General features: G+C 44.0%; 1 protein-coding gene across 1 annotated transcript; it reads right to left on the bottom strand.

The window, feature by feature from the left end:
- Window positions 1-108: 108 nt before the first annotated feature.
- Window positions 109-19507, bottom strand: LOC141576626 (CKLF-like MARVEL transmembrane domain-containing protein 4). Its single transcript, XM_074360104.1, has 3 exons — window positions 16969-19507; window positions 8905-9003; window positions 109-7865 (listed from the first exon to the last, which is right to left on the bottom strand). The coding sequence occupies exons 1-3, from the start codon at window positions 17104-17106 to the stop codon at window positions 7701-7703; spliced, it is 402 nt and encodes a 133-aa protein (XP_074216205.1). The 5' UTR covers window positions 17107-19507; the 3' UTR covers window positions 109-7700.
- Between the last annotated feature and the right edge of the window lie 1882 nt (window positions 19508-21389).

Here is a 21389-nt window from a genome sequence, read left to right as displayed (position 1 = left end):
TCGGAGGCCTCATCCCCCGACCATGTCTGTGTTCACCACTCACCCCATTGGCCTGTTTCAGGAACCAGGCAGCAGCCTTTGAAGGGGAGGGAGGCAAGGCAGAGCAAAGAAAATGAAAATGCCATTTTTATGTGTCCATTTATTAAACAAGAACTCCTTCATGACAATTTAATACAATATTTATTAGCGATTAGTGTTGAGAAAATTATTTCCCTCTACATACAAAAATACAGGTTCAAACACTATGAAAACAATCAGGACAAGTACCGTGAAAAATTGGTCCTTCAAAAGAAATAATGGGGGGAAACTGAGGGCAATGTGAAGTTCTGTCTGTTGTCAGGGACAAACCAACAGAAGCAAAGGCTTTGGGGCCCCAAACCACTCCAAATGGATAAACCAAAGAACTGGTCAGAGCCAGGTGGTACCCCACCCCAGACATGTGTGATGGCCTCAGAAGCCAGGGTGGGAGCTCTGACCCACCAACAGCATAAACCAGTTTGCCAAAAGGGCATTGCCTCAGAACACCCCACAGCTGTGTCTACACTGTTAAAGGAAACAGACTTTTAAGAAGCAAAGTGTAGTAGTTATTAAATTAACATTGCCCCCCTCCCGCAAGTACCACTGGGCCAAGTACCGAGTAATGGCATGGGAGTTATCACAGCCATCTGACATGACTTCCTTTGTTATAAAATGGCATATTCTGACCCTTCAAAGCAACCAAAAAAAAAAAAAAAAAAAGCTACAGTTTTATGTTTCAGTAAATCCATTCCTTCATTTTACAATGGGCTCAGCTGGTTTATTCAAGATTTTTCTTGACCAGACCGTATGTAACTTAGTTCTGCAGGGGTGGGAAAGCAAAAGGAACAGCTGGCCTGTTATGTGTCTTCATTTTGGCAAGCTCCTCACAGCAAGGGGCCTATTTTGTTCAGGCTGAAAACCAGAAAGGGCCACTGAGCCTACCCAGGGCATCCACAAACCAATTGTGAGATCGGAGTGGAAGGTGAGCTGGAGACCAGTGGAGGCCCCCCCTAACCTGGAAGCCCATCTTGTGCAGGGAGAGGGAGACCTGCAGCCAAGCCGGAGGGACAGCTGGAGAGACACCAGCCAGAGAACACCCTCTGGTTCCCCAGCCCCAACGGGCTTTTCACCATTTTAGACTCAAAGAAGGGGAAGTTAGAGCACCGAGAATGTTCTGGGTTTTTTTTTTTTAATGGAACCACTTTCCTCTTACTGTTTGAGGTGACCAGTGGCTGTTCAAACTGAACAAGTGGTTAAAAAAATACCAAATGCAGTTATACTGATTAATAACTATTTCACAGAAATATAGTCTTACTCTCAGACCATTTAAATAAGCAGAAATAAGATGCTGGGGAGAAGCAACAGAGAAGAGACAGGAAAAGCCAGGGGTATAGGCTTTTTTCTTTCTTTTTCTTTTTTAAAATATATAACGAAGTTTAAAGGGAAAGTGACCAAACCTCACAACCAGCATTGCTGAAAGCAATATTAAAAGGACAGAATCTAAAATCATGCTACAAAAATAGTGTTATCTGGTTTAACTAAATGTACATCTTTTTTTCAATTCCATGATTGACAAGAGTGTTTATGTGACTGACACATGGAAGGCACCAAAGGTGAAGTGATTATTATCTGTCTTAAAATATACAAAGATGTAATTACCTACTTTGGGGAAAAAAAATTCATACCTGTAATAAATAGTTAAGTGTTTCCACCATATGTTCCTGAACCCCTAAAAATTTCAACATATACAAACAGTTTTGACCCCTAGCGTTCTCTTAGAGGGAATCACATCAGAATCAAGTTATGAAAAGCACTGGTTTTACCCACATATGTCAGTTGCATCAGGAGGCAGGATGTGAAAACTCATTTTTAAATGGGTTACGGAGTTGGAAGGAGGTGGTGCCTCAGGGGCCTGGGCCATTCCGAGGGAGCCAGCCAGGCATCCTGGGACCAGTCAGGTCTTCCTCCAAGCCGTGAATATCTATCTGCCTTCCTCACTTTCACAAAGAGGAGAACAGTCTTGAAACTTGCAAAAATTGATTCTGGAAAAGGCAGGAAAGCAAAGTGGCCCACAAAGGGAAGCAGCCAGACCCAGCCCTGCCTGTGTGGGTACCACGACCCTGTCTGTCCTCATTTCCTGATTGTCCCTGCAGGTGGCTTTCCTAATAAAAGGGGGTGCTTCTTATTGGGTTTCAGCAGTGCCTCCAAAGAGGACTCAGCTCTGACAGTCTCAGGCTATCACTGAATCCCATACAAACTACTGTCAAATCAACTGTGTCATGCCTTCTCTCCTCTGAAGTGCAAGTACAAAAAGAAACTGGACCGCTCCCTAATCCTACCAACAAAGCTGGTTAAGGTCATTTGAGACAAGTTCCTATTCAAAATTAGAACCACAACAGTTCTGATATAGCTCACTACAGTCCAGGCTATTAACCCCTGAATGAAGGCTCTCTGCCTTGGTGTAGAACGCATCCCAAAGAAAACATGCCACTCTACGGCGTCTAGATCACAATTCACCAGAATTTAAGTCTTGGTGTAAAAACTGTAGACAACAAACTAAGCCTGTAAAAAAGACAGATGATTCAAAGAACCATAAACTAAACTTTATTCTAGGCAAGCTGCCACTGATTCAGACTCAACTGGCTTATGGGTAATTTTTTTCTTTAATGTTTGCAGAATAATTAAAAATTAGAAAGGAAAAAAAAAGTTCCCAAGGTTGAGAAATTATATCCAAATAGAATAAGAAGATAATCAGGACCAAAAGAAGGGAAAATATAGCAGGACCCACTCTTGTTTCAAGCCTAAAGGTCCTTCATGCCATTTACTGGTGTGAAGAAAAGTCAAACAAAACATTCAGTTTTGAAAAGAAAATTCTTCTAGATCTAACAGATGTTGAGGGTATTTTCTTTCAGAGACAGTTTCTAAATAAAAGAAATGTAAAGGGTCAAATATTTCAAATTACTTTCTCAAGCAGACAGTTCTTACAATTTCAGTGCTATCTGCTGAGAAGAGAATACAAGACTTTATAAAGAGCCAGAAACGTTTACAAAGCTCCAGGTGGGTGGTGTTAGGTCTACGTCCTCTCTAGGGTGGCACCCAGACCAGCATCTGAGTCACCTGTCCAGACCCGTGGGTTCTCAAACTCACGCCAGGAGCCTGCCCGGAGCGCCAAGGCACACTGGTCCCCACATTCACCTCCTGCTCTCAAGCGTATTCCAGAACACAAGACCTCACTTTTCCAAAGAGGATAGGAAGGTAGTTAACCAAGTACATTTTTTTTTCAAGACAGCCCAGGTGGGTCACCATGTCCAGTGCTCTCAATGAGCCCACAGACAGAGTCTGGGCCTCCTCTCACCTCCCAGACCTGCCCCTGCTCCCACCGCACCGGCTGTTGCTTAGCTGGACCTGGGAGTGGGTGCTGATGAAATAATAAAGACCTGGGAAAGAGAGAGCCCCTGGGTTCTACAAACTTCACTAAGAAAGTATTTGGAGGCCTCACAAGCTAATGGCAGTCCCTGGAGCAGGAGCAACTTTTAATTTTGCTTGAGAGAATCAATTGGCAGCAGCCCTCGGCCTAGAAAGTGTTTTCACCTTTTGCCAGCTGATTAATATCATTATTTCCCTGTAAAGAAGATACGGAGAAAATGACAATCAGGCAACGGCATGCAGACTTCGTGGTTGCTTTGTTTGGAATACGGATGGCACAATGGGAACCTAAATCACCAGTGCCTTCCAGAATCACTGAATTGGCCACATGTTGTCTCCACAATGCCCATCTGCTAGGACAGGTTCTAAGAACAACTCACAGAAAATCCCGCAGAGCCAGAGATTAGGAGCTTGGTCCACCTAAACACACAGAGAGGCGAGGGGTTTCCACCCAAATAGCACATGCGAGTCTGTAAGAAGGGGTGAGCTTGGGACACATATACATGACATACGGGGGGAGGGGCTACACAAGGGTCAATCACTGCAAGCAAGAATTCACATTCATGTGCAGACAGAAGAGTTAGTGCTTCATCTCCTCAGAGACCGCCTGTGGCTTAACCCAAGGCTGAATCATAAGAAAGTTTAAAGACAGACAGATGAAACTGCAAACTTTAAAAAAGTAGGAATGTTTTCAACTGAGTCACAAAGCTCTCTCCAGAAGCATCTGACACAGGGTGGAGGTCTGATATACTGCATGCCTGCCTACAGGCACAAGCCTTTAGCCAAGGGGTGGTCATTGTGCCCAAAGGGCTGCCAATGGCATCCACCTCCCAAAGCCAAGCCCTCAGAGCCAGGCCAGGTCCTCCTTGGCTTCCCTGCGGGCAGGCGGGGCTCTGTCCATGTTGGCACTTTGGGTCAAGTTGCCGAGGAAGACACGGACATTGGGACTGGGCTGGTTACTGCAGTCTTACCTTTCTGTGGACAAAGGTAATCTCTCTTGGATGACTGTTGTAGCACAGAGTGAAAATCTATTTTCTTTACTTTAAATCAAACTTCTATTATGAGATTTTAATCTGTAACTGCCTTTGTCCATCCCTGGCTTTATGCAGAGCCAACAAGCGTCTTTAGGCTCCCGGGGCTGTATAAAAGGGAAAAGGTATGTCACTCCATGCCTTTGGCAGTGTGAAGAAAGGATAATGGAGAGTCAGAGGGAAAGAAAAATACCGCATCAACCAAATCAGTGCCAAGATAAACATTCTCTGAAGATGTCAGTGTTTGCATCCATCTAAAACCACCAGAGGTTCTACCAAATGCTTGAGGGTTTCAACCATTCAGTCTCCAAGAGCAAATTCAAGCGTAGACAAGTCTGACATAAACTATGAAAGCCAGTATCATCCCACCAGAAAACTGAGAAACACTAAGATTGCCTCAGCCTTAAAAATGCCCCAAACCAAACTGACATTGGTCCGTATTGGAACTATTAAATGCAAAAATAAGCTTCCTTCAATACAAAAAAAAAAGTCCTTTTAAGCCCCCCAAATCTAGATTGTCTTGTTTGTACACAGAGACCACGTAAGAAAAATGCAGGTGTCTTTCCATCACACTAGACAACTATATTTCCTTCCTAATGTCTCGCTACACTGCCACTCGTAACAGGACAGACTCTACATCACACCAGTTAGCGTTTAACTGGCCACTTCCGGTTGTCGTGGGAGCTAATTAAATATAAAAATATATTTACAAAAACCATGGGAAAGCCTCATGGCACAAAGGATATTAAATAGTTACAGGGACATAAATAATTCTAAAGATTCTAACACTAAGATGCAAATTAATTCCTAAGTGGCTTGTGGCACAGGTGTCACCACTTTTTAATCATCTGTCAGCATTTACAACTTCGGTGGACTTCAGAACCATTCCTTGCAGCTGACAACACACCCTCAGGAGGCCAATAGGCTCCTTTCCACCTGATGAGAAACTGGTTTTATTGAAGTGACTTGGGAAAGCCTGGGCATCAATCCTGCCTGAATGGTATTCCTTTTTTCCATCTCACTTCAAAGGCGGCTTTTTATTGAAGCCAAGTAACATGATTCCCAGCAGGAGATTTCTGATAAAGTTCAGGGTGGTCCTTCCAAAGTGGGCCCCATTTAATGCAAGGCTGAGTCTTTGTGACCCTGTTTTTCAATGGAACTCCCAGAGGGAGATAAGCCCCATTTCGACTAAGCATAAGCACTCAACAAATGCAAAATAAATATATAAAATGAACAGATAAAATCCAGATGTCATGATCTCCTCAAAAATCACTATATATAATAGGTTCAGAGTTTGTGATGCATGGCTTGTACTGCCTCACAACCGACATGGGGAGAGGGCTCCATCAGACCTGCAGTGACCAGGCCTGGCTGTCCTCTGGGGGAACAGAGGGGAGGGGAGTTGCCACCAGACTAGCTGGGTCTGCACTGGCAGCCCCCAGCCCCTAAGGAGACAAGGGGTTTGAACAGGCGACCCGGGTCACTGCCCCAGAAAGGAATGGCAGCAGAACTCAGACTGTATCAGATATTCGGTTCCAGGAGACAACCCCTAACCCCAACCCTTCAGAGACAGCACAGTACTATTTCCTGTGTAGTCCCCAGCCTTGCAGTGCTACCCAATCAATTCACCCAGGCCCAGAAATCAGACGCTGCTCTGCTAGGGAGGATGCAATGCCGCGTGTGCACAGGTGGACATGTTCTCACCTGTGCTCTGCACCCCACACCCGGACACAGATGCTCGCTCTCTCGTTACACAGCACACTGCTGATGCTGCGACCGTTCACTAGGACGAGATCCTGGGGACTCTCCCCGTTAATGCAAAACCTTCCCACAAGCAGTAAATCTTTTTTCCTTGGTGAGGGTAAAACACAAAGTTTTAGCACTAGAGTGAGCTTTGTAAACATTAAAAACAGTTCAAAGAGTGAAAACCTGGTAAGTTAAAATGACTTTTCCATAAAAGATACAATTAGTCTCTAACAGGGGGATAAAAACTACAGCATCACAGGGGCTCATTTAACTCAATCACCACAATAATCCTCACTATATCAAGAATCAGTTGAAAACCTTACATAATTAGAATTTTCCCCAACAGTTTCCGAAATGGCCGTTCGTGTGTATGACCCTGAGGCACAGATGCTACAACTCTTTGTGCCTCTGAAACTTCAGTGAGAGGGTACATCGTGGTGCAGATTCAAGTATTTTCAAATCCTAGACAGATCTATTCAGGACCACTCCAGAACTCTTCTCAGGAATTTGAAAATCAGCACATACCCCTAAAATAGAGGTGTGTCCCCACCTGTGGTCCATGATGCCAGCAAATAGGCAGGAGTTCAGGCTGGTGGAATGGACTGTGGCTTTTACCCAAGAAGGTAAAATGACAGAAAATCTGCAGCCCAGCCTCAACGTATTCAGGGTAGGTAGGGAACTGGAAAACAAGGTGGTCTCCACATTCCTGGAGGAGAATCTGGGATTCAGGGAGGTGATTCATTTGAGGAAGAATCAAGGGATTCCCAGCAGGGTAGGAAATAGTAACCCACCCTCGCAGGTCAGCAGTGCCATGGAGCCATCCTAAGGGGACATCAGCTTTTCCCATCCCCATAAAGCCCAGACCCAGCAAAGCTCAACCAGCACACCCATTGCCAAGACCCTTAGTGTCACACATGGCTTTCCAGGCTTGTGCTGGCGTCTCGAAGCCCCAGGCTTGGAAGACAAGGGGGAAGGGGGACCTCGGCAGCAACACTAAAGCTGGCCTGGGGCCCACTATGGGGGCTGCCCAGGAATTGCTCCTGACCCACTGTTCCAACCCTGTACCTTCATTCCTTGATTTTTTTCCCTCCTAGCAGCCCCCCTTTAATCCAAAGTCCTGACTTGTCACAAATATATATATGACATGGTGGCTCAGAGTCAGATGTGAAGCCTGTGCTCAGGGACAGTGAAGACCTAAAGTGGACACAGCAGCCAGTGATGCCAGCAGCTCCCACAGCCACCAAACTGGAGGATCCTGTGGCCCCCTCCTGCCCACCTCTGGCTGAACAGCTGGGTATGTGGGCCTCTCCTGCCCACACCTCCCAGCAGGGCCATTTGGAAAACCCTTTCCCAAAATGAACTTTTACCAAAGAGGACAAAATTCAACTTAATCACATGAAAATCTGACGTGATGAGGGAAAAAAAACTTGATTGAAAGGACGGGCATGAGGATAGAGGGAGGAGGACTTTGGCGCGTCCTCACGTGTCCAGGCGCTGGATCTCCGGGCGAGTGTCCACATCTCTGGACTCTGTGCGGGCGCGGATGTAGTCATTGGCGCTCTGCTGGCGGAGGCTGACTCTCCACTTCTGCACCGCCAGGAACGTGTTCACCGCGTACACCGCGGTTGCCAAGAAGCCAAATATCTACAAGAAACAGGCCCAGTTAGTCCTCAGGCACGTCAGCCCTCAGCTGGGTCACAACAGCTTACAGAGACCCCAGCTGTGGCCGCCTCTTCCAGCTGTAACCCCCACGCCCAGCCCCGCTCAGTGTTCAGCTGTCAGACCGTGGCCAAGTCTGTGGTCACCTGACCCACATAAAAGTAGCCTAAGGTCCCTTTCGAAGCATTCTGGATCCATAAGGGAAAAAAAAAATCACAAAAGGGCTTCTTTTACAGAACCTTCTTAACACTGCCCCAGGGAGAAAACACAATGTAGACAAAATACCATGTAGATGAAAACTCAGGGTTTCTTTCACGTGTGAGCCCCACATCAAGCCATAAGGCCTAACATTCCAAATCCCAGCCCCGGAGCCACCGTCTGCTATCCAGCTGCCTCTCACCTGGGCAGCTCTGGGTGGCAGCAGTGGAGTTTTAATAATTTAATAATGATCCATGAGTCTCCTGAGTGACACCTGGGAGAGCAGCTAGTTTAGTATTTTTATAAACCTGTTAACCACCTCCCTTCCATTACAAAAGTGCTATATATTCTTTGTAAATACAGAACAACATGAAATGAAGAGCAGAGAGCGAAAGTCTTACATTATCTGGTTCCCACCCACCACGGCATTCCACTGACTGCTGCCTGGTGTCAAGACTGCGTCTTCCTCATTAACAGCCACACTGGCAGGGAAGGCCCTTAAAAGCAGCACCACTAACAGACATCCAGGGCTCTGCTGGAAAGAGACTAACGCAGAGGTTCTCAAACCTGAGTGTGCATCTGAAGACTTGTGAAAACACATTTCTGATTCAGCAGCTCTGAGGGAGCCTGAGAAAGGCATTCAAACAAGTTTCCAGATAATGCTCAGGCTGACGTTTCGGGGATCACACTTTGAAAATCACAGCACTGGGAACTGGGACCTCCGTTGGCCCAATGACAACATCGTTGGGCACATGCCAGAGGACAGTCAAGCAAGTCACAAAAAGTGGACAAATCAGCCCTGCTTTAACCTTTTGAGTTCACTCACCACGGCAGCAATTTCTGCTCCGGTTTTGTGGTTTAAAGCAGCCAGTACAATTGAAGCAATAAAGAAAAAGAAAGTGCTGAGTCCAGTGTTGACCAAATCCTAAAGAAAAAGATAAAACAAAATCACTTGAAAAGAATTATTTCATGCTTTGCCCTAAAGGTAACTGAAGAACTTTCTAAATAAAAAGCACAATACCCAGCCTCTCTGATGGCTCCATACTTTAGTCTTGATGGCCCAGGGACAGGTATTGGTCACAGAGAGGAAGGCAAAGATTATAACAGTTAAGGATCCTATTTGATAAACCAACACAGCAAAATCCACATTTTAACCAACCATGTCATGCCACCATTTCTTAATGACCTATTACAGAAACCAAACTGCTAACCCACAAAGACATGCACACTAATTACCACTTAGAGTTCTATTGTCATCTTTTCAAAACACATTCAGATCATCTTGGCATGAATAAAAATGGACTGGAACTGGCAAAATCCCCTCATTCATTCGTGGCACGTCAAGCGCACTATTTTCAGACCTAGAGAACACACTTAGCCAGGCCTCATCCTCTTTTTTGTGCAGGGTCTTTCAAGTCTCCATGTTGCTAAAGCCTTGGGAATTTCCCCTAAGCTTCTTACAAAGCAAATCAGGTTACAAATTCAATGCTTCAGAGATTTAACTCCTGTCTTACTTGTCGAGAGGAAAATAGCATAATGATTAAGAGTCACAGTCAGATGAGGGTCTTAATCAACCATGACCTTGGACAAGCCACTTTGCTTCCCTGTGTCTTATGTGGACATAGTACCCTCTCCTACGGGAGCTATTTTAAGGATTAGGTGAAACTACGCACATGAAGAGCCGAGCATGGTGCCTGGCCCACGTTTAGGGATCCCTGCACACTTACTGTTACTTCTGATATTACTACTCTGGCATTACGCTCCGACAGCCCAGGCTATACCAGACTGCCTCTATAATCTCTACAGGGGAAGAAAATCCAGGCAAAATCGTAAACTGCCTAAGTGCCAGGCTGACTGTACCACTGACACCAGTGGGTCCTCCTGGCTGGCCTGGCTTCAAGGTCCATCTCCTCTTTAAAGATGCAAAAAGGCAACATTCACATCATGAAAGTACTGAGCCTGTGCCACAGGACCCCCACACTCCTGGCCAATGCTTCTGATTACAAACTCTGTTCAGAAATATCTGCCAGCAGGACAGTTTCCAGCAGTGACCAGCGTGAAGCCAGGGCAAAGTCTTCACAGATTCAAACAAGTGTTTAGTTACCCCCCCATTAAGGTGTAAGGTGCTATAGGGATAAAGAAAAATATAAAATGTAGTTTCCAAATCAAAGACTATTCAGAAACAGGGGAAATGTTTTATGTTACAGTGCTAAGGACAAACATCAAACAAAATAGTATGTAAATTAATGGTGACTATGTAAAAATATAAGTGTGGTAAAAGGCAAATAAGGATAAAAGGTTTTGAAGAGTTTATGTTATTTGTCGATATGAATTCCACATTTAGAAATTCATCTTAAATGGCAAACTAGCAAAAAAAGCTCTAAGCATAAGGATGTTCACCAGATTATTTAAAAAGCAAAAAACTGAAAGCAAACAAAATGCTTAAGAATAGGGGACTTGTTAAATAAAATGGTATTTCCATAATGGAACACTATGCAGCCATTAAAAATAATGATACAGTCGCATATTTAACATGGAAGATATTCAAGATAGTTTAAATGGAAAAGCATGACTTTAATGGTTCCATTTTTTCTCCACTCACATATCACAACATACATGCAGATGTGAAAGACAGTCTAGAGAAAACAGTCTAGAAGATTACACTCCCATATTACATGTGGTATCTCTGGATGGATTGTATCACATATGATTTCTTAACAGCTTTACTGAGACACAATTCACATCCCATGTAATACACCCAATTAAAGTATACAACTCAATCACCACAGTGTAATTTTAGAACATTTTTAGCACTCTGAAAAGAAACCTCACACTCATTAACAGTTAATTCTTCATCTTTCCCTCTAATCCTAGGCAATGACCAATCTGCTTTCTGTCTCTATGGATTTGTCTATTCTGGACACTTCATACAAATATAATCATTATGTGATCTTTCGTGACTGGCTTCTTCCACTTAGTGTAACAGTTCTAAAGTTCCTTCATGTTGTAGCATATATCAGTACCTCACTCCTTTTAGTTACTGAATAATATTCCGTTGTATAGGTAAACCACATTTTATCTTTTAATCAGTTTCTGGACATTTTGGTTGTTTCCACTTTTTGGGTATTGTGAATAATGCTACTATGAACTTACAAGCTTTCATGTAAACATATGTTTTCACTTCTCTTGGGTCATCACATGATTTTACTTCTTTTTCTCCTTTATTATCTGAATCTTCCTATCTTCCTGAGTTTTCCTATAACAATTATTACTTGCACAGTTTAAAAGGCTTAAAATTGAAACACTGCAAAAGTTAGTCAGCATCAACTGCTTGAGTTCCTTGGCCATGAAACCACATCTTGCAGATTCCCCTTCACATTCAGGAGCACACATAGGCATGCCCTCAGATGTGAATTTTGAGGGTGTTTAGTCGATACTGGCTTAATTTTTTAAATGCTTTTCATGGGACATGTACTTACCAGCCACACGCTTCTTAGTTTGTCATAGTTGCCCCCACCCCTGCAGTCCCACACCCAGCCACTTTATGTTCCCTGTCTGGCCCCCAGAATAGCCAAGGCTGCAGCCCCTCCTGACGCCAGGAGATGAGGAGGAAGGGCACCCTCACACACACATGCTTTTGGGTCTCTCCAGTAACATGCCAATAAGCACAGGTGTGAGCCAAGTAACTCCAGTAGCAGATCAGCAGGATCTGGCCTGGGGGCGCTAACTCGAGGCCTACTGGCCACGTCTGGCTCACAGATAGGTCTGACTCGTACAGTCTTCAAAACAAATTTGAATAAGCCAATGTTTAAACACCAGAAGACTGCACATTAAAATATCTCTTAAAAAGAAAAAATAAACATCTTTTAGTTACTCTTGAAAAAATGTTCTGAAGTCCCACGAAGTAATAACGCAATAGGCTAGGACTGAGCAGGAGAACCACCTGAGCCCCAGCCCACCTTCTCACGTGCCCAGTTCCATCACATGCCCGGAGTCTATGACCCCATGACCCTGCTCCAGGCCCAGAGGATGGGCCGTCCAACAACGTGCCCCACCCTTCAGACTCTGCGACCTGCTAGCACCTTTCTACTCATCCTTCAAGGTCCAAATGGAACCTGGTGTTTTCTCTGAACTTCCCTGACTGATCTGCTCTAGGCCCACAGCCCCAAGGAATCCACCACCTCCTTGCCCACGTTCTCCCAGGCCTCCCTCACACAAAACTGGATCATGCTGAGCACACACGCCACGGGAGCGCAGCTGGCATCTACCCACCCAGGGCTTTCAGTTCCCAAAACCTGGCCCAAAGCAGGTGTTCAATACATGTTTGCGGAACTGACCACAGTTGAGGCATCTTTGAACAGGTTCCGGGCTGGGTTGCCACTGCGATCTCTCTGAAACCACTGGGTTCCATGGCTGGCTCAAGTCTCAGCTCCACACGCAGATGAGAGAGGAAGTTTACAACCACTCGGTCCATACTGTGCACTCACTTGCGCTAAAATGGCCCCAGTATCAAAGGGGTGATACAGTACTGACTGTAGGCGCAGCTACCATTTACAGATGGCCCACTGTGCCAACCATATTTATGAAACTTCCCATGTCTCACTGAATCCTAACCTAATTATGATCCAAAATACCTGTAGTGTGGAACATGTTATTCCGTTTGTCTTTACAGACGAGGAAACTGAGTCCCAGAAAGGATGAGTGTGACGTAATGAAAAATATCTTTTTGTCCAGATTCCTTGGAATTTCCTGAGTGACAGGAGTATCTTTTATCATTCATAACGAACCCCTTTCAACTGTCCCTGAGTTTATGCTAATGAGGTGACTCTCTGGAACCTCTAGATAGTTTCAGGATGGGGACTGGTTATCAGAAAAACCAACCAGGTGATTAGAAGGTTGGAACTTTCAGTCCCAGTGTCCCAACCTCCAGGGAGGGGAGAAGGGCAGGAGATTGAGTTCAACCTCCAAATGGTTGATGATTTTAATCCATCATGCCTACTGAATGAAATCTCCATAAAATCCTGAATGACAGGGTTCAGGGAGCTTCCATGTGCCAGAAGGATGTTGCCCCCTAACTTTATGGAGACAGACTCCTCTGGACCCTCCTTCTCCATCTCTCCCATTTGACTGTTCCTGAATTGTATCCTTAATAACAAGCCGGAAATCATAAGTAAAGCACTTTTCTGAGTTCTGTAAGTTGTTCTAGAGAATTATTGAGCTCCCAAATTTGCAGTTGCAGGCAGAAGTGCAAGACACCTGGGACCCCATCTGTGGCTGGTGCCTGAGTGGGGGCAGTCTCATGGAACTGAGACCTTAACCTGTGGGGTCCACCCTGACTCTGAGTCAGTGTCAGAACTGAAGTTAATTGTTGGATATCCAGTTGGTCTTGGAGAACTGCTCAGTGCGGAAAAACTACATGAATTTGATGTCAATAAAAAAAAAAACACACACACACACATATTTTGTGTCATAAGTGGTATCAGAAAACCCCACACAATGAGTCATGGCCAAGGCCTCAGGACTCTGCAAGTGGCCTTTCTGGGTGACTCCAGACTGTTCTCAACTCACCACAGAAGCCAGCCTGGGTTCTCTGATAGGGAGACACATGTAGGAGGAGCAGGGGCCACAAAAGCCACTAAGAAGAAACACCAAAGAGGAAGAAGAAAAACTAGGAGATTATGGAATCATCAGAGGCAAGAGGAGACAGTACAGCAGGAAGGACTGAACACATTCCAGGGCAGATACTGCCAAAGCGGGGCAGGGGTGCTGGGAAATAACCAGAGGATCCAACAGCACAGAGGCCCTCAGTGATCGTGACCAGAGGACTTTCAAGGACATAAAGTGAGCAGAGTAGGTGGGGGAGGGGGAAGAGGCAGTTGCTGTATTGGAGAAAGACATGTGGGAGGCTTTCGGGATGCTGACACTATCCTATCTCTTGACCCAGTTGTTGGCTTACACAACCTTTTATTGTTCTTCACTAAATACATTTACTTTTAGGAATTTTTCTGATTATGCTGTACTTGACAATAAAAGCTGAGAAAAGAGAGATCAGGAAGCAGGGATGGAAAGAAGGCATGCACAGACCTCTCCCCTCTTCACAAAGTTTGGCTGAGCTTACAGGGCTTGATGCGCTCTGAGTGGGAGCCCCCGGTGGTCAGTGGTGGGAAGAGAGGGATGAAGTTGGGGACAAGGCCAGTGGTACCGCCGGAGGTAAATACAGGTGGAACACACAGCTGTGTGAGCTCCCAATATACAAAGAAAGACAAGTATCACAGAGTAAGTCCCATAGATTTATTTTTTTTAAAAAAAGCTGACATTGACACAATCTTTCTGATTGCATCAAATTATGCTGGTATAAAAATATATACTTTTCATTGTCCTCCTTATTTAACATTTTTCATGCATATGTGAGTCAACCTAGCTCCTAAAATGACCATTTTTCTAAAACTATACCAACCACACCCTATTTCACTCATCAGCGGGCTCTGTTGAAGTCAAGCGTACTCCCACCACCTTGTTAGAAAAGCAACCCCTGACACCAACCCTCTGGAGAGACTTGATGAGCTGTGTCCAGCCCTAAGAACTCACTTTTGCTCCCCTCCCAGAGAAGAGATGACCTGCGCTCCCATCAGTAAGTACCATCTCCTCAAGTTCACATAACTCACATACTCTTTTGCTGGATAAGCAGACAGCTTCATCTGCTCTAAAAGAATGGAAATTCCGCAAAGGACAGAAAGTGTTCTCAAGTGACCACATCAGCACCCGGCCATCTGCCCCAACCAATAACATCCTGGAGTACAGGAGGGATATTAACTTCCCAGTGAAAAAGATGCACTTCATTGTGACCCAAATAATGTGGTTGTCAGCCAGCAGAAAGGCTTTCATGATTAAAGTAGAAAAATCAGAATTTCAGAAAGCTCACTAAATAAGTATTTCTGGAGGTAAAGGCCAGTATGAATTAGTTAGAAATCTGAATTATGAAGTCTTTTTTGTTGTGGTGGTGGTAGTGGTGATCTGTGATCAGTGAAGTATAGCTGATTTAAAACATTAGTTTCAGACGTAAGGCACAGTGGTTCAGTATTTTTGCAGATTATACTCCATTACAAGTCATTACAAGATAATAGATATAATTCCCTGTGCTATAAAATATAGCAAAGTAGGAAGTCTTTTAACAGATTTATGGCTGTCAAATAAGTAGATAAGACAGAATCAAGGGAGTGAAGCCAAATCTGGTGGAAGTCTACAGGAGAATGATGTGGTTGACAGACAACATGGTAAAGTTAATATTTCTCATACTGGCAGGTTTGGTGCCTTTATACACATTGTCTCATTTTATTCTTAAAACAACCCTGTAAGAAAAATATTACTGTCTCCACTTTACCAACGTGAGGCTCTAAATGACTTGCCTAGGGTCACACACAGCTCTTAAGAGCCACCTTGGACATAAACGCAGACAGGTCCACCTGATGACTCAAAGCCCCTGGATCTTAACCTTCCCAACAGCTGCTTCTATGTCAAATAGGTCCTCCGGTATGGTTTCATTCACAGCAGCCCAGGCCCTCCCTCAACAACTATTTACTTAGGCCTTAGAAACACCAGGGATCTGGGTTACCAATGAACCTTGCCCCATGGCAGTGACCTTGCCCCCATGGAGCCTGAATTTTGGTTGGGGGAGGTTTGTGAGTCTCTCTTGCATTACCTGTTCACTACAGTATCAATTCAGATCACAATTCTATAAGCATTTTCTTATGGAGAACACAGGCTTCATCTTAAAGAGTTGAGACATTAAAACCTGTCACAAAAACTGTGACAAATGCCTCCAGTAGCTTGAGGTTTTAGAGCTTTCTTCTCAGTTTCTAATGCTGGGATAAAACCAGCTGAATTTGCAGCTGACAACTTTTCTAGTCCAGGTCTCCTTTGATTTTTCCTCCTAGAAGAGTCTCAACAACACAGACAGCATTCTGTCAGGAAGACCCTCTCCTCTTGACTCCCTCACGGGAACACAGGGGAGTGGCTCTGCCAGACAAGGTGCCTGCCCAGGCCTCCTGCACTCGAGCTCACTTCTAGTGCTGCACACACCCAGCCCCGGTCAACAAGAGAGGAGCTTGTGCAAGGGCAGGTGGTCTCAGCCCTGTCCCCACCCTCTGCCCCCTACAGGCACAGAAGAGGCGGTGATAGTGCTTGCCTTTGTCTGCAAGACTGATTCCCTTTGAACTACTGCTCCTGCTTGTTCCCAAAGAAATATCAAGAAAACCAAGTGCTACTTAGTTTCCTTTCTCATTTAGCACCGTAAGGACAAGTAAAAGGGGCCTGGGAGTGTCCAGCCCTGAGCTTCCCATGCCAGTCAGAGGGTGAGGTTGTCAAAGACCCAAGACAACGGAAAGAAGAGTACTCGTTTCCTCAAGGTTCTCTGATCAAATCACCAGACCCTCCAGGTCTTCCCAGCTGCTCTGAATTTAATAATATTTCTAGGTTTCACAAGTTAATGGCAGTTTCATTCATATTTTCAATTCTTCCTGTGTCAATACTTTTGTAAATGGCTTTTGGGTCTAGTGTGAAAAATATGCAAGTGTATTAATTCCATTTTCTCTTTCCCATATTCTGTAAATATCGACATCACCAATCTTCTCAGAGAATCCCAAAACTGAATAACTTTAAAGAGGTCAAAATAATTGTTATGACATTCCTGACATTAGTGAAGATTCAATTTATTTTGTAGTAGTTTTATTCAACCTAGTAAGGAAATTTAAAATTTCACAGTTGCATTACAATGGAATATTTAAGTATCAAAATGCACTGGAACCAAACACAACATGGAGCGATTCCAACTTTCCCTGGGAGCCATAGCATCCGATCTCTTCCCAGTCAGAGAGCGGTGACGTCTACTCACTGTCAGGTTCCAGTTGATCTGAGGGATCCTCATGTGAAGGTTGAGACTGAACAGAATCAGCAAGACTCCGGTCACCACAAACGCACTGCAGCTCACAAACTCAAAAAAGTAGAGGCCTTCACACGGGGAGCACTCCATGATGGTCTCTATGCAGATAAACGCAATCAGGGCCAAAATCTAGGAAGAAAATTGCAAACACACATGTACGTGTATGATGAGTACACATCCGTGGACACATGTGTCTGCCACGTTTAAATAAAACTCCACCACCACCACCACATACAGCCACAGAGTTTTCCCCAGGGGATGGCAGTACCACGGTCAGGAACGTGACCAGAGTTGATTCTTATGTAAGAACAGGTATAGAGGCCTTACTGGAAGGATCAAATTCCTAATGTGAACAACCAAGCCCCACCATTGGCCGCTGACACCAGTCTGGGGCCACGCAGCTCCTTGTGAGGAAGCAGAAAGGAACATGCCCGAGATGTAGTTCTACCCCCGCCGCTAGTAAGTGGGCACTGCTTCCACACATTTCATTTATAGTCTCCACCACAATGATGTTGAACATTAAGGGAGAGGGGGCCTAATGGTGTCCATTTTACACCATCTGCAACTAACTCAGTGTTTTCAGCTGAGATCACACAGGCTGAGACCCCTGATGGCTTTAGAAGGATTCATTTAATCCCCCTTCCCCCATTTAGAAGTCCCACCTAAAAATGAGGCCCATCTACTTAATTTATGAGCTATGCTTTTTAAAAGTTTATCATTGGACTTGATCACAAAGAGATGGGCTGGTAGTTCATAAAGACATTTTAAATCCACCAACAACAGAATCAATTTCTTTCTAAAGTACCAAAGTAACAGTCTGGCAATATGCACCAAGAGATCAGAGATCATGAAGGCAAACAGGTATCAGTGGAAATCACCAGGTGAGCTTTTAAAGCAGGAGAAGGCCCAAGGGCTGAGTTAATGGCCCTGTGATCAAGGAAAGGCCAGTGGTCTCACACCTAAGACCACCCCAGTCTTGGGCTCCTGTACCTCACTTCTGTAACTGAGCACCTCGCCGCCGCCCACATGTCAAGCCTGTGCCAGGGCTTCCAGGTCGGCCCCCACCTCCAAGGTCAAGGAAGCAAAGGCAGGCAGGCAGCTCTGAGGTCCCAGATTTGTCTCCAGGGCCAGCCACATCAGCATCAGGGAGCTTGTTAGAAATGTAGAATCTCTGCCCCTCCTCCTTGATCTACAAAGTCAGAATCTACTTTTCGGACAGGATCCGCAGATGACTGAAGTGTGGGAAGCACAGGAGGCACGGCCTGTTCCGGGGCCCTTCTCGGCCTACCGGAGCCCCACCTGTGCTTTTCAGTCCAGTGCTCAGCTCACCTCCTCCCCATACCCTCCCTGACTGTGCCTCTCCTGCCAGATGCCATTAGACTCCACCCTCTCCCAGGGAAGCCTGCTCATCCGTGGTTTCATTCCACCTTTTGTACTTGCCACTGAACCTCTGCTGCCTGAGCTTTTTGAGGACAGGGGCTTCTCCACTCCCAAAGCACCAGGCACACTAAGCTGCACAAAGCCAGCAAATCGGTGTTCAGGGAGCATCTATAAACCCACCCCCAACAATTCCTGACAGACTAGTCAGTCTCCACATGAAAAGAAGGGAGGCTCTGCTTTTTCCACAGTCGATACTTCCATGTGGTGACCATAAAAGACGCCTTTCCTAACAGTATGTGGTCCTTTTATACTTCTACTCAAAGTCAACACGTTAAAAATGTGGGTTTTAAGCACACACTTTGTGTTTCTCCTAATGGCTCTCCTTATAATTCTCTATAGAACCAGAGACTTTAATTCTCCATCTGAATTACATGCCTGACTTGCAATCAATTCACAAAGAAATAGTTCATATAAGGGAAACTCCTAAACTTTTTTTTTACCCCTGTAATTGGATCTAGTAATCTTGGGCAAGAAATAACACACTGTACTGATGAGTTACAAATGTTTCTGGTATGCTAACTTCAACCATATTTGTGTGGGAAGGTAACACCTACAGTCTTAAATATTAAAATAAAAATGGTCTCAAGAACATGTAAATGTAACAGACCATTCAATACAGCCATGAACAAAACAGAAGTCCCTGCTCTCTAGCTCATATGCTAGTGACGGAGAAGTTTTTAAAAATTAAATAATATAGCATGTTTGACAGTGATAAGCACAAAGGAGAAAAATCAAAGCAGTGAAGAAGAAAGAAATGTAACTAGGGCAAGGGTGTCTGAAATCTCAGGCAGAGTGTCCACGGGAGGCCTCTCTGAGAAGGTTCTAGATTTATTACAAAGTTTGTTACAGTTTATTATGATGGATGTTAAAGGATACAACTAAGAGCCAGATGAAGAGATACACAGGGCAAGGTCCAGAAGGGTATCAAACACAAGAATTTCTGTCCCCCTGGAGTCTGGAGCACCCCCTCCTCCCAGCACCTGGATGCGCTTTGGTTCACCAACCTAGAAGATCAACTCTCGGGTTCAAGAGTTTTTATAGAGCTTAATCTGTAGCCTCCTCCCCTTTCCAGAGGTCAGTAAGTGGAGCTGAAAGTTCCACCCTCTAATCAGGTGTTTGTTTGTTCCCCTGACAACCAGCCCTCATCTTTGGTGCTTTCCAAAAGTCATCTCATTACCACACTCAGGTATGGCTGCAATGGTTTGTTATGAGTATCAAAAGAAAAAACATCAAACACCTCTTATCACTTAGGAAATTCTAAGGGTTTTAGGAGCTCTGTGCCAGAAATGGAATGAAGACCAAATATATTTCCTCCTTATTATAAGTCACAGTATCACAAGTATTCCCATGTAGAGAGATACAGATACATAAACACATACACACAACTATACACATAGAATAATTTAATCAACCCCTACTGATAGGTATTTAGGTGGTTTCTAATAGTCTAATAAGCAGTACACTTTTTTAAAATTGAGGTACGGTTTGTGTAAAATATTATGTTTCAACTGTACCTCAGTGATTCACAATTTTTAAAGGTTATACCCCACTTATAATATATTGGGAAAAATTCACCACATTGTACAATACATCCTTGTAGCTTATATTATACCTAATAGTTTGCACCTCTTAACCCCTTAACCTTATATTGCTCCTCCCTGCTTCTTTCTCCCTACTGGTAACCACTAGTTTGTTCTCTACATCTGTGAGTCTGTTTTTTGTTGAATTTACTAGTTTATTTTTTTAGATTCCACATGTAAGTGATATACAATATCTGTCTCTGACTTATTTCAGTTAGCATAATATCCTCCAAGCCCATGCATGTTGTTACAAATGGCAAAATTTCATCCTTTTTATGGCTGAGTAATGTTCCATTGTATATATACACCACATCTTCTTTATCCAGTCATCCGCTGATGGACATTTAGGTCGCTTCCATATCTTGGCAACTATGAATAATGCTACTATGAACATTGAGGTGCATGTATCTTTCCAAATTAGTGTTTTAGCTTTAGTCAGATATATATCCAGAAGGGGAATTGCTGGATCATATGGTAGTTCTATTTTTAGTTTTCTGAGAAACCTCCATACTGTTTTCCATAGTGGCTGCATCAACTTACATCTCCACCAACAGTGTACTAGGGTTCCCTTTTCTCCACATCCTCACCAACATTTGTTATTTGTGGTCTTTTTGATGATAGCCAGTCTGACAGGTGTGAGGTGATAGCTCATGGTGGTTTCAATTTGCATTTCTCTGACGATGATGTTGTGCATTTTTTTCATGTGCCTGTTGGCCACCTGTTTGTGTTCTTTGGAAAAATATCTATTCAGGTCTTCTACTCATTTCTTAATTGGGTTGTTTGGGTTTTCTTTTTGTTTGGGTTTTTTTTAACACCTTTATTATGGTATGATTCCTGTACAATAAACTACACATATTTCTTTTTGGGTTTTCTTGATGTTAAGGTGTATGAGCTGTTTGTATTGTTGGATATTAAGCCCTTATCAGTCACATCATTTGCAAATATCTTCTCCCATTCAGTACATTGTCTTTTTGTTTTGCTGATGGCTTCCTTTGCTGTGCAAAAAGCTTTTAAATAAGTTTAATTAGGTCCCATTTGCTTATTTTTGCTTTTATTTCTTTTGCTTTTGGAGACAGATCCTAAAAAATATTGCTACAATTTATGTCAAAGAATGTTCCATCTACGTTTTCTTTCTCCTGATTTCATGGTTTCTCATCTTACATTTAGGTCTTTAATCCATTTTGAGTTTATTTCTGTATACGGTGTCAGACTGTTTTACTTTCATTCTTCTACATGCAGCTGTCCAATTTTCCCAGCATCACTTGCTGAAGAGACCATCTTTTCTCCATTGTATATTCTTGCTCCCTTTGTGGTAGATTAATTGACCACCAAGTTCTAGTAAGCAGTATATGT

The sequence above is a fragment of the Camelus bactrianus genome, unplaced genomic scaffold, assembly GCF_048773025.1.
Source record: "Camelus bactrianus isolate YW-2024 breed Bactrian camel unplaced genomic scaffold, ASM4877302v1 HiC_scaffold_150, whole genome shotgun sequence".
Lineage (NCBI taxonomy): Eukaryota > Metazoa > Chordata > Mammalia > Artiodactyla > Camelidae > Camelus > Camelus bactrianus.
Note: the sequence above shows the minus strand (reverse complement) of the source record. Positions and strands in the feature narration are given on the sequence as shown.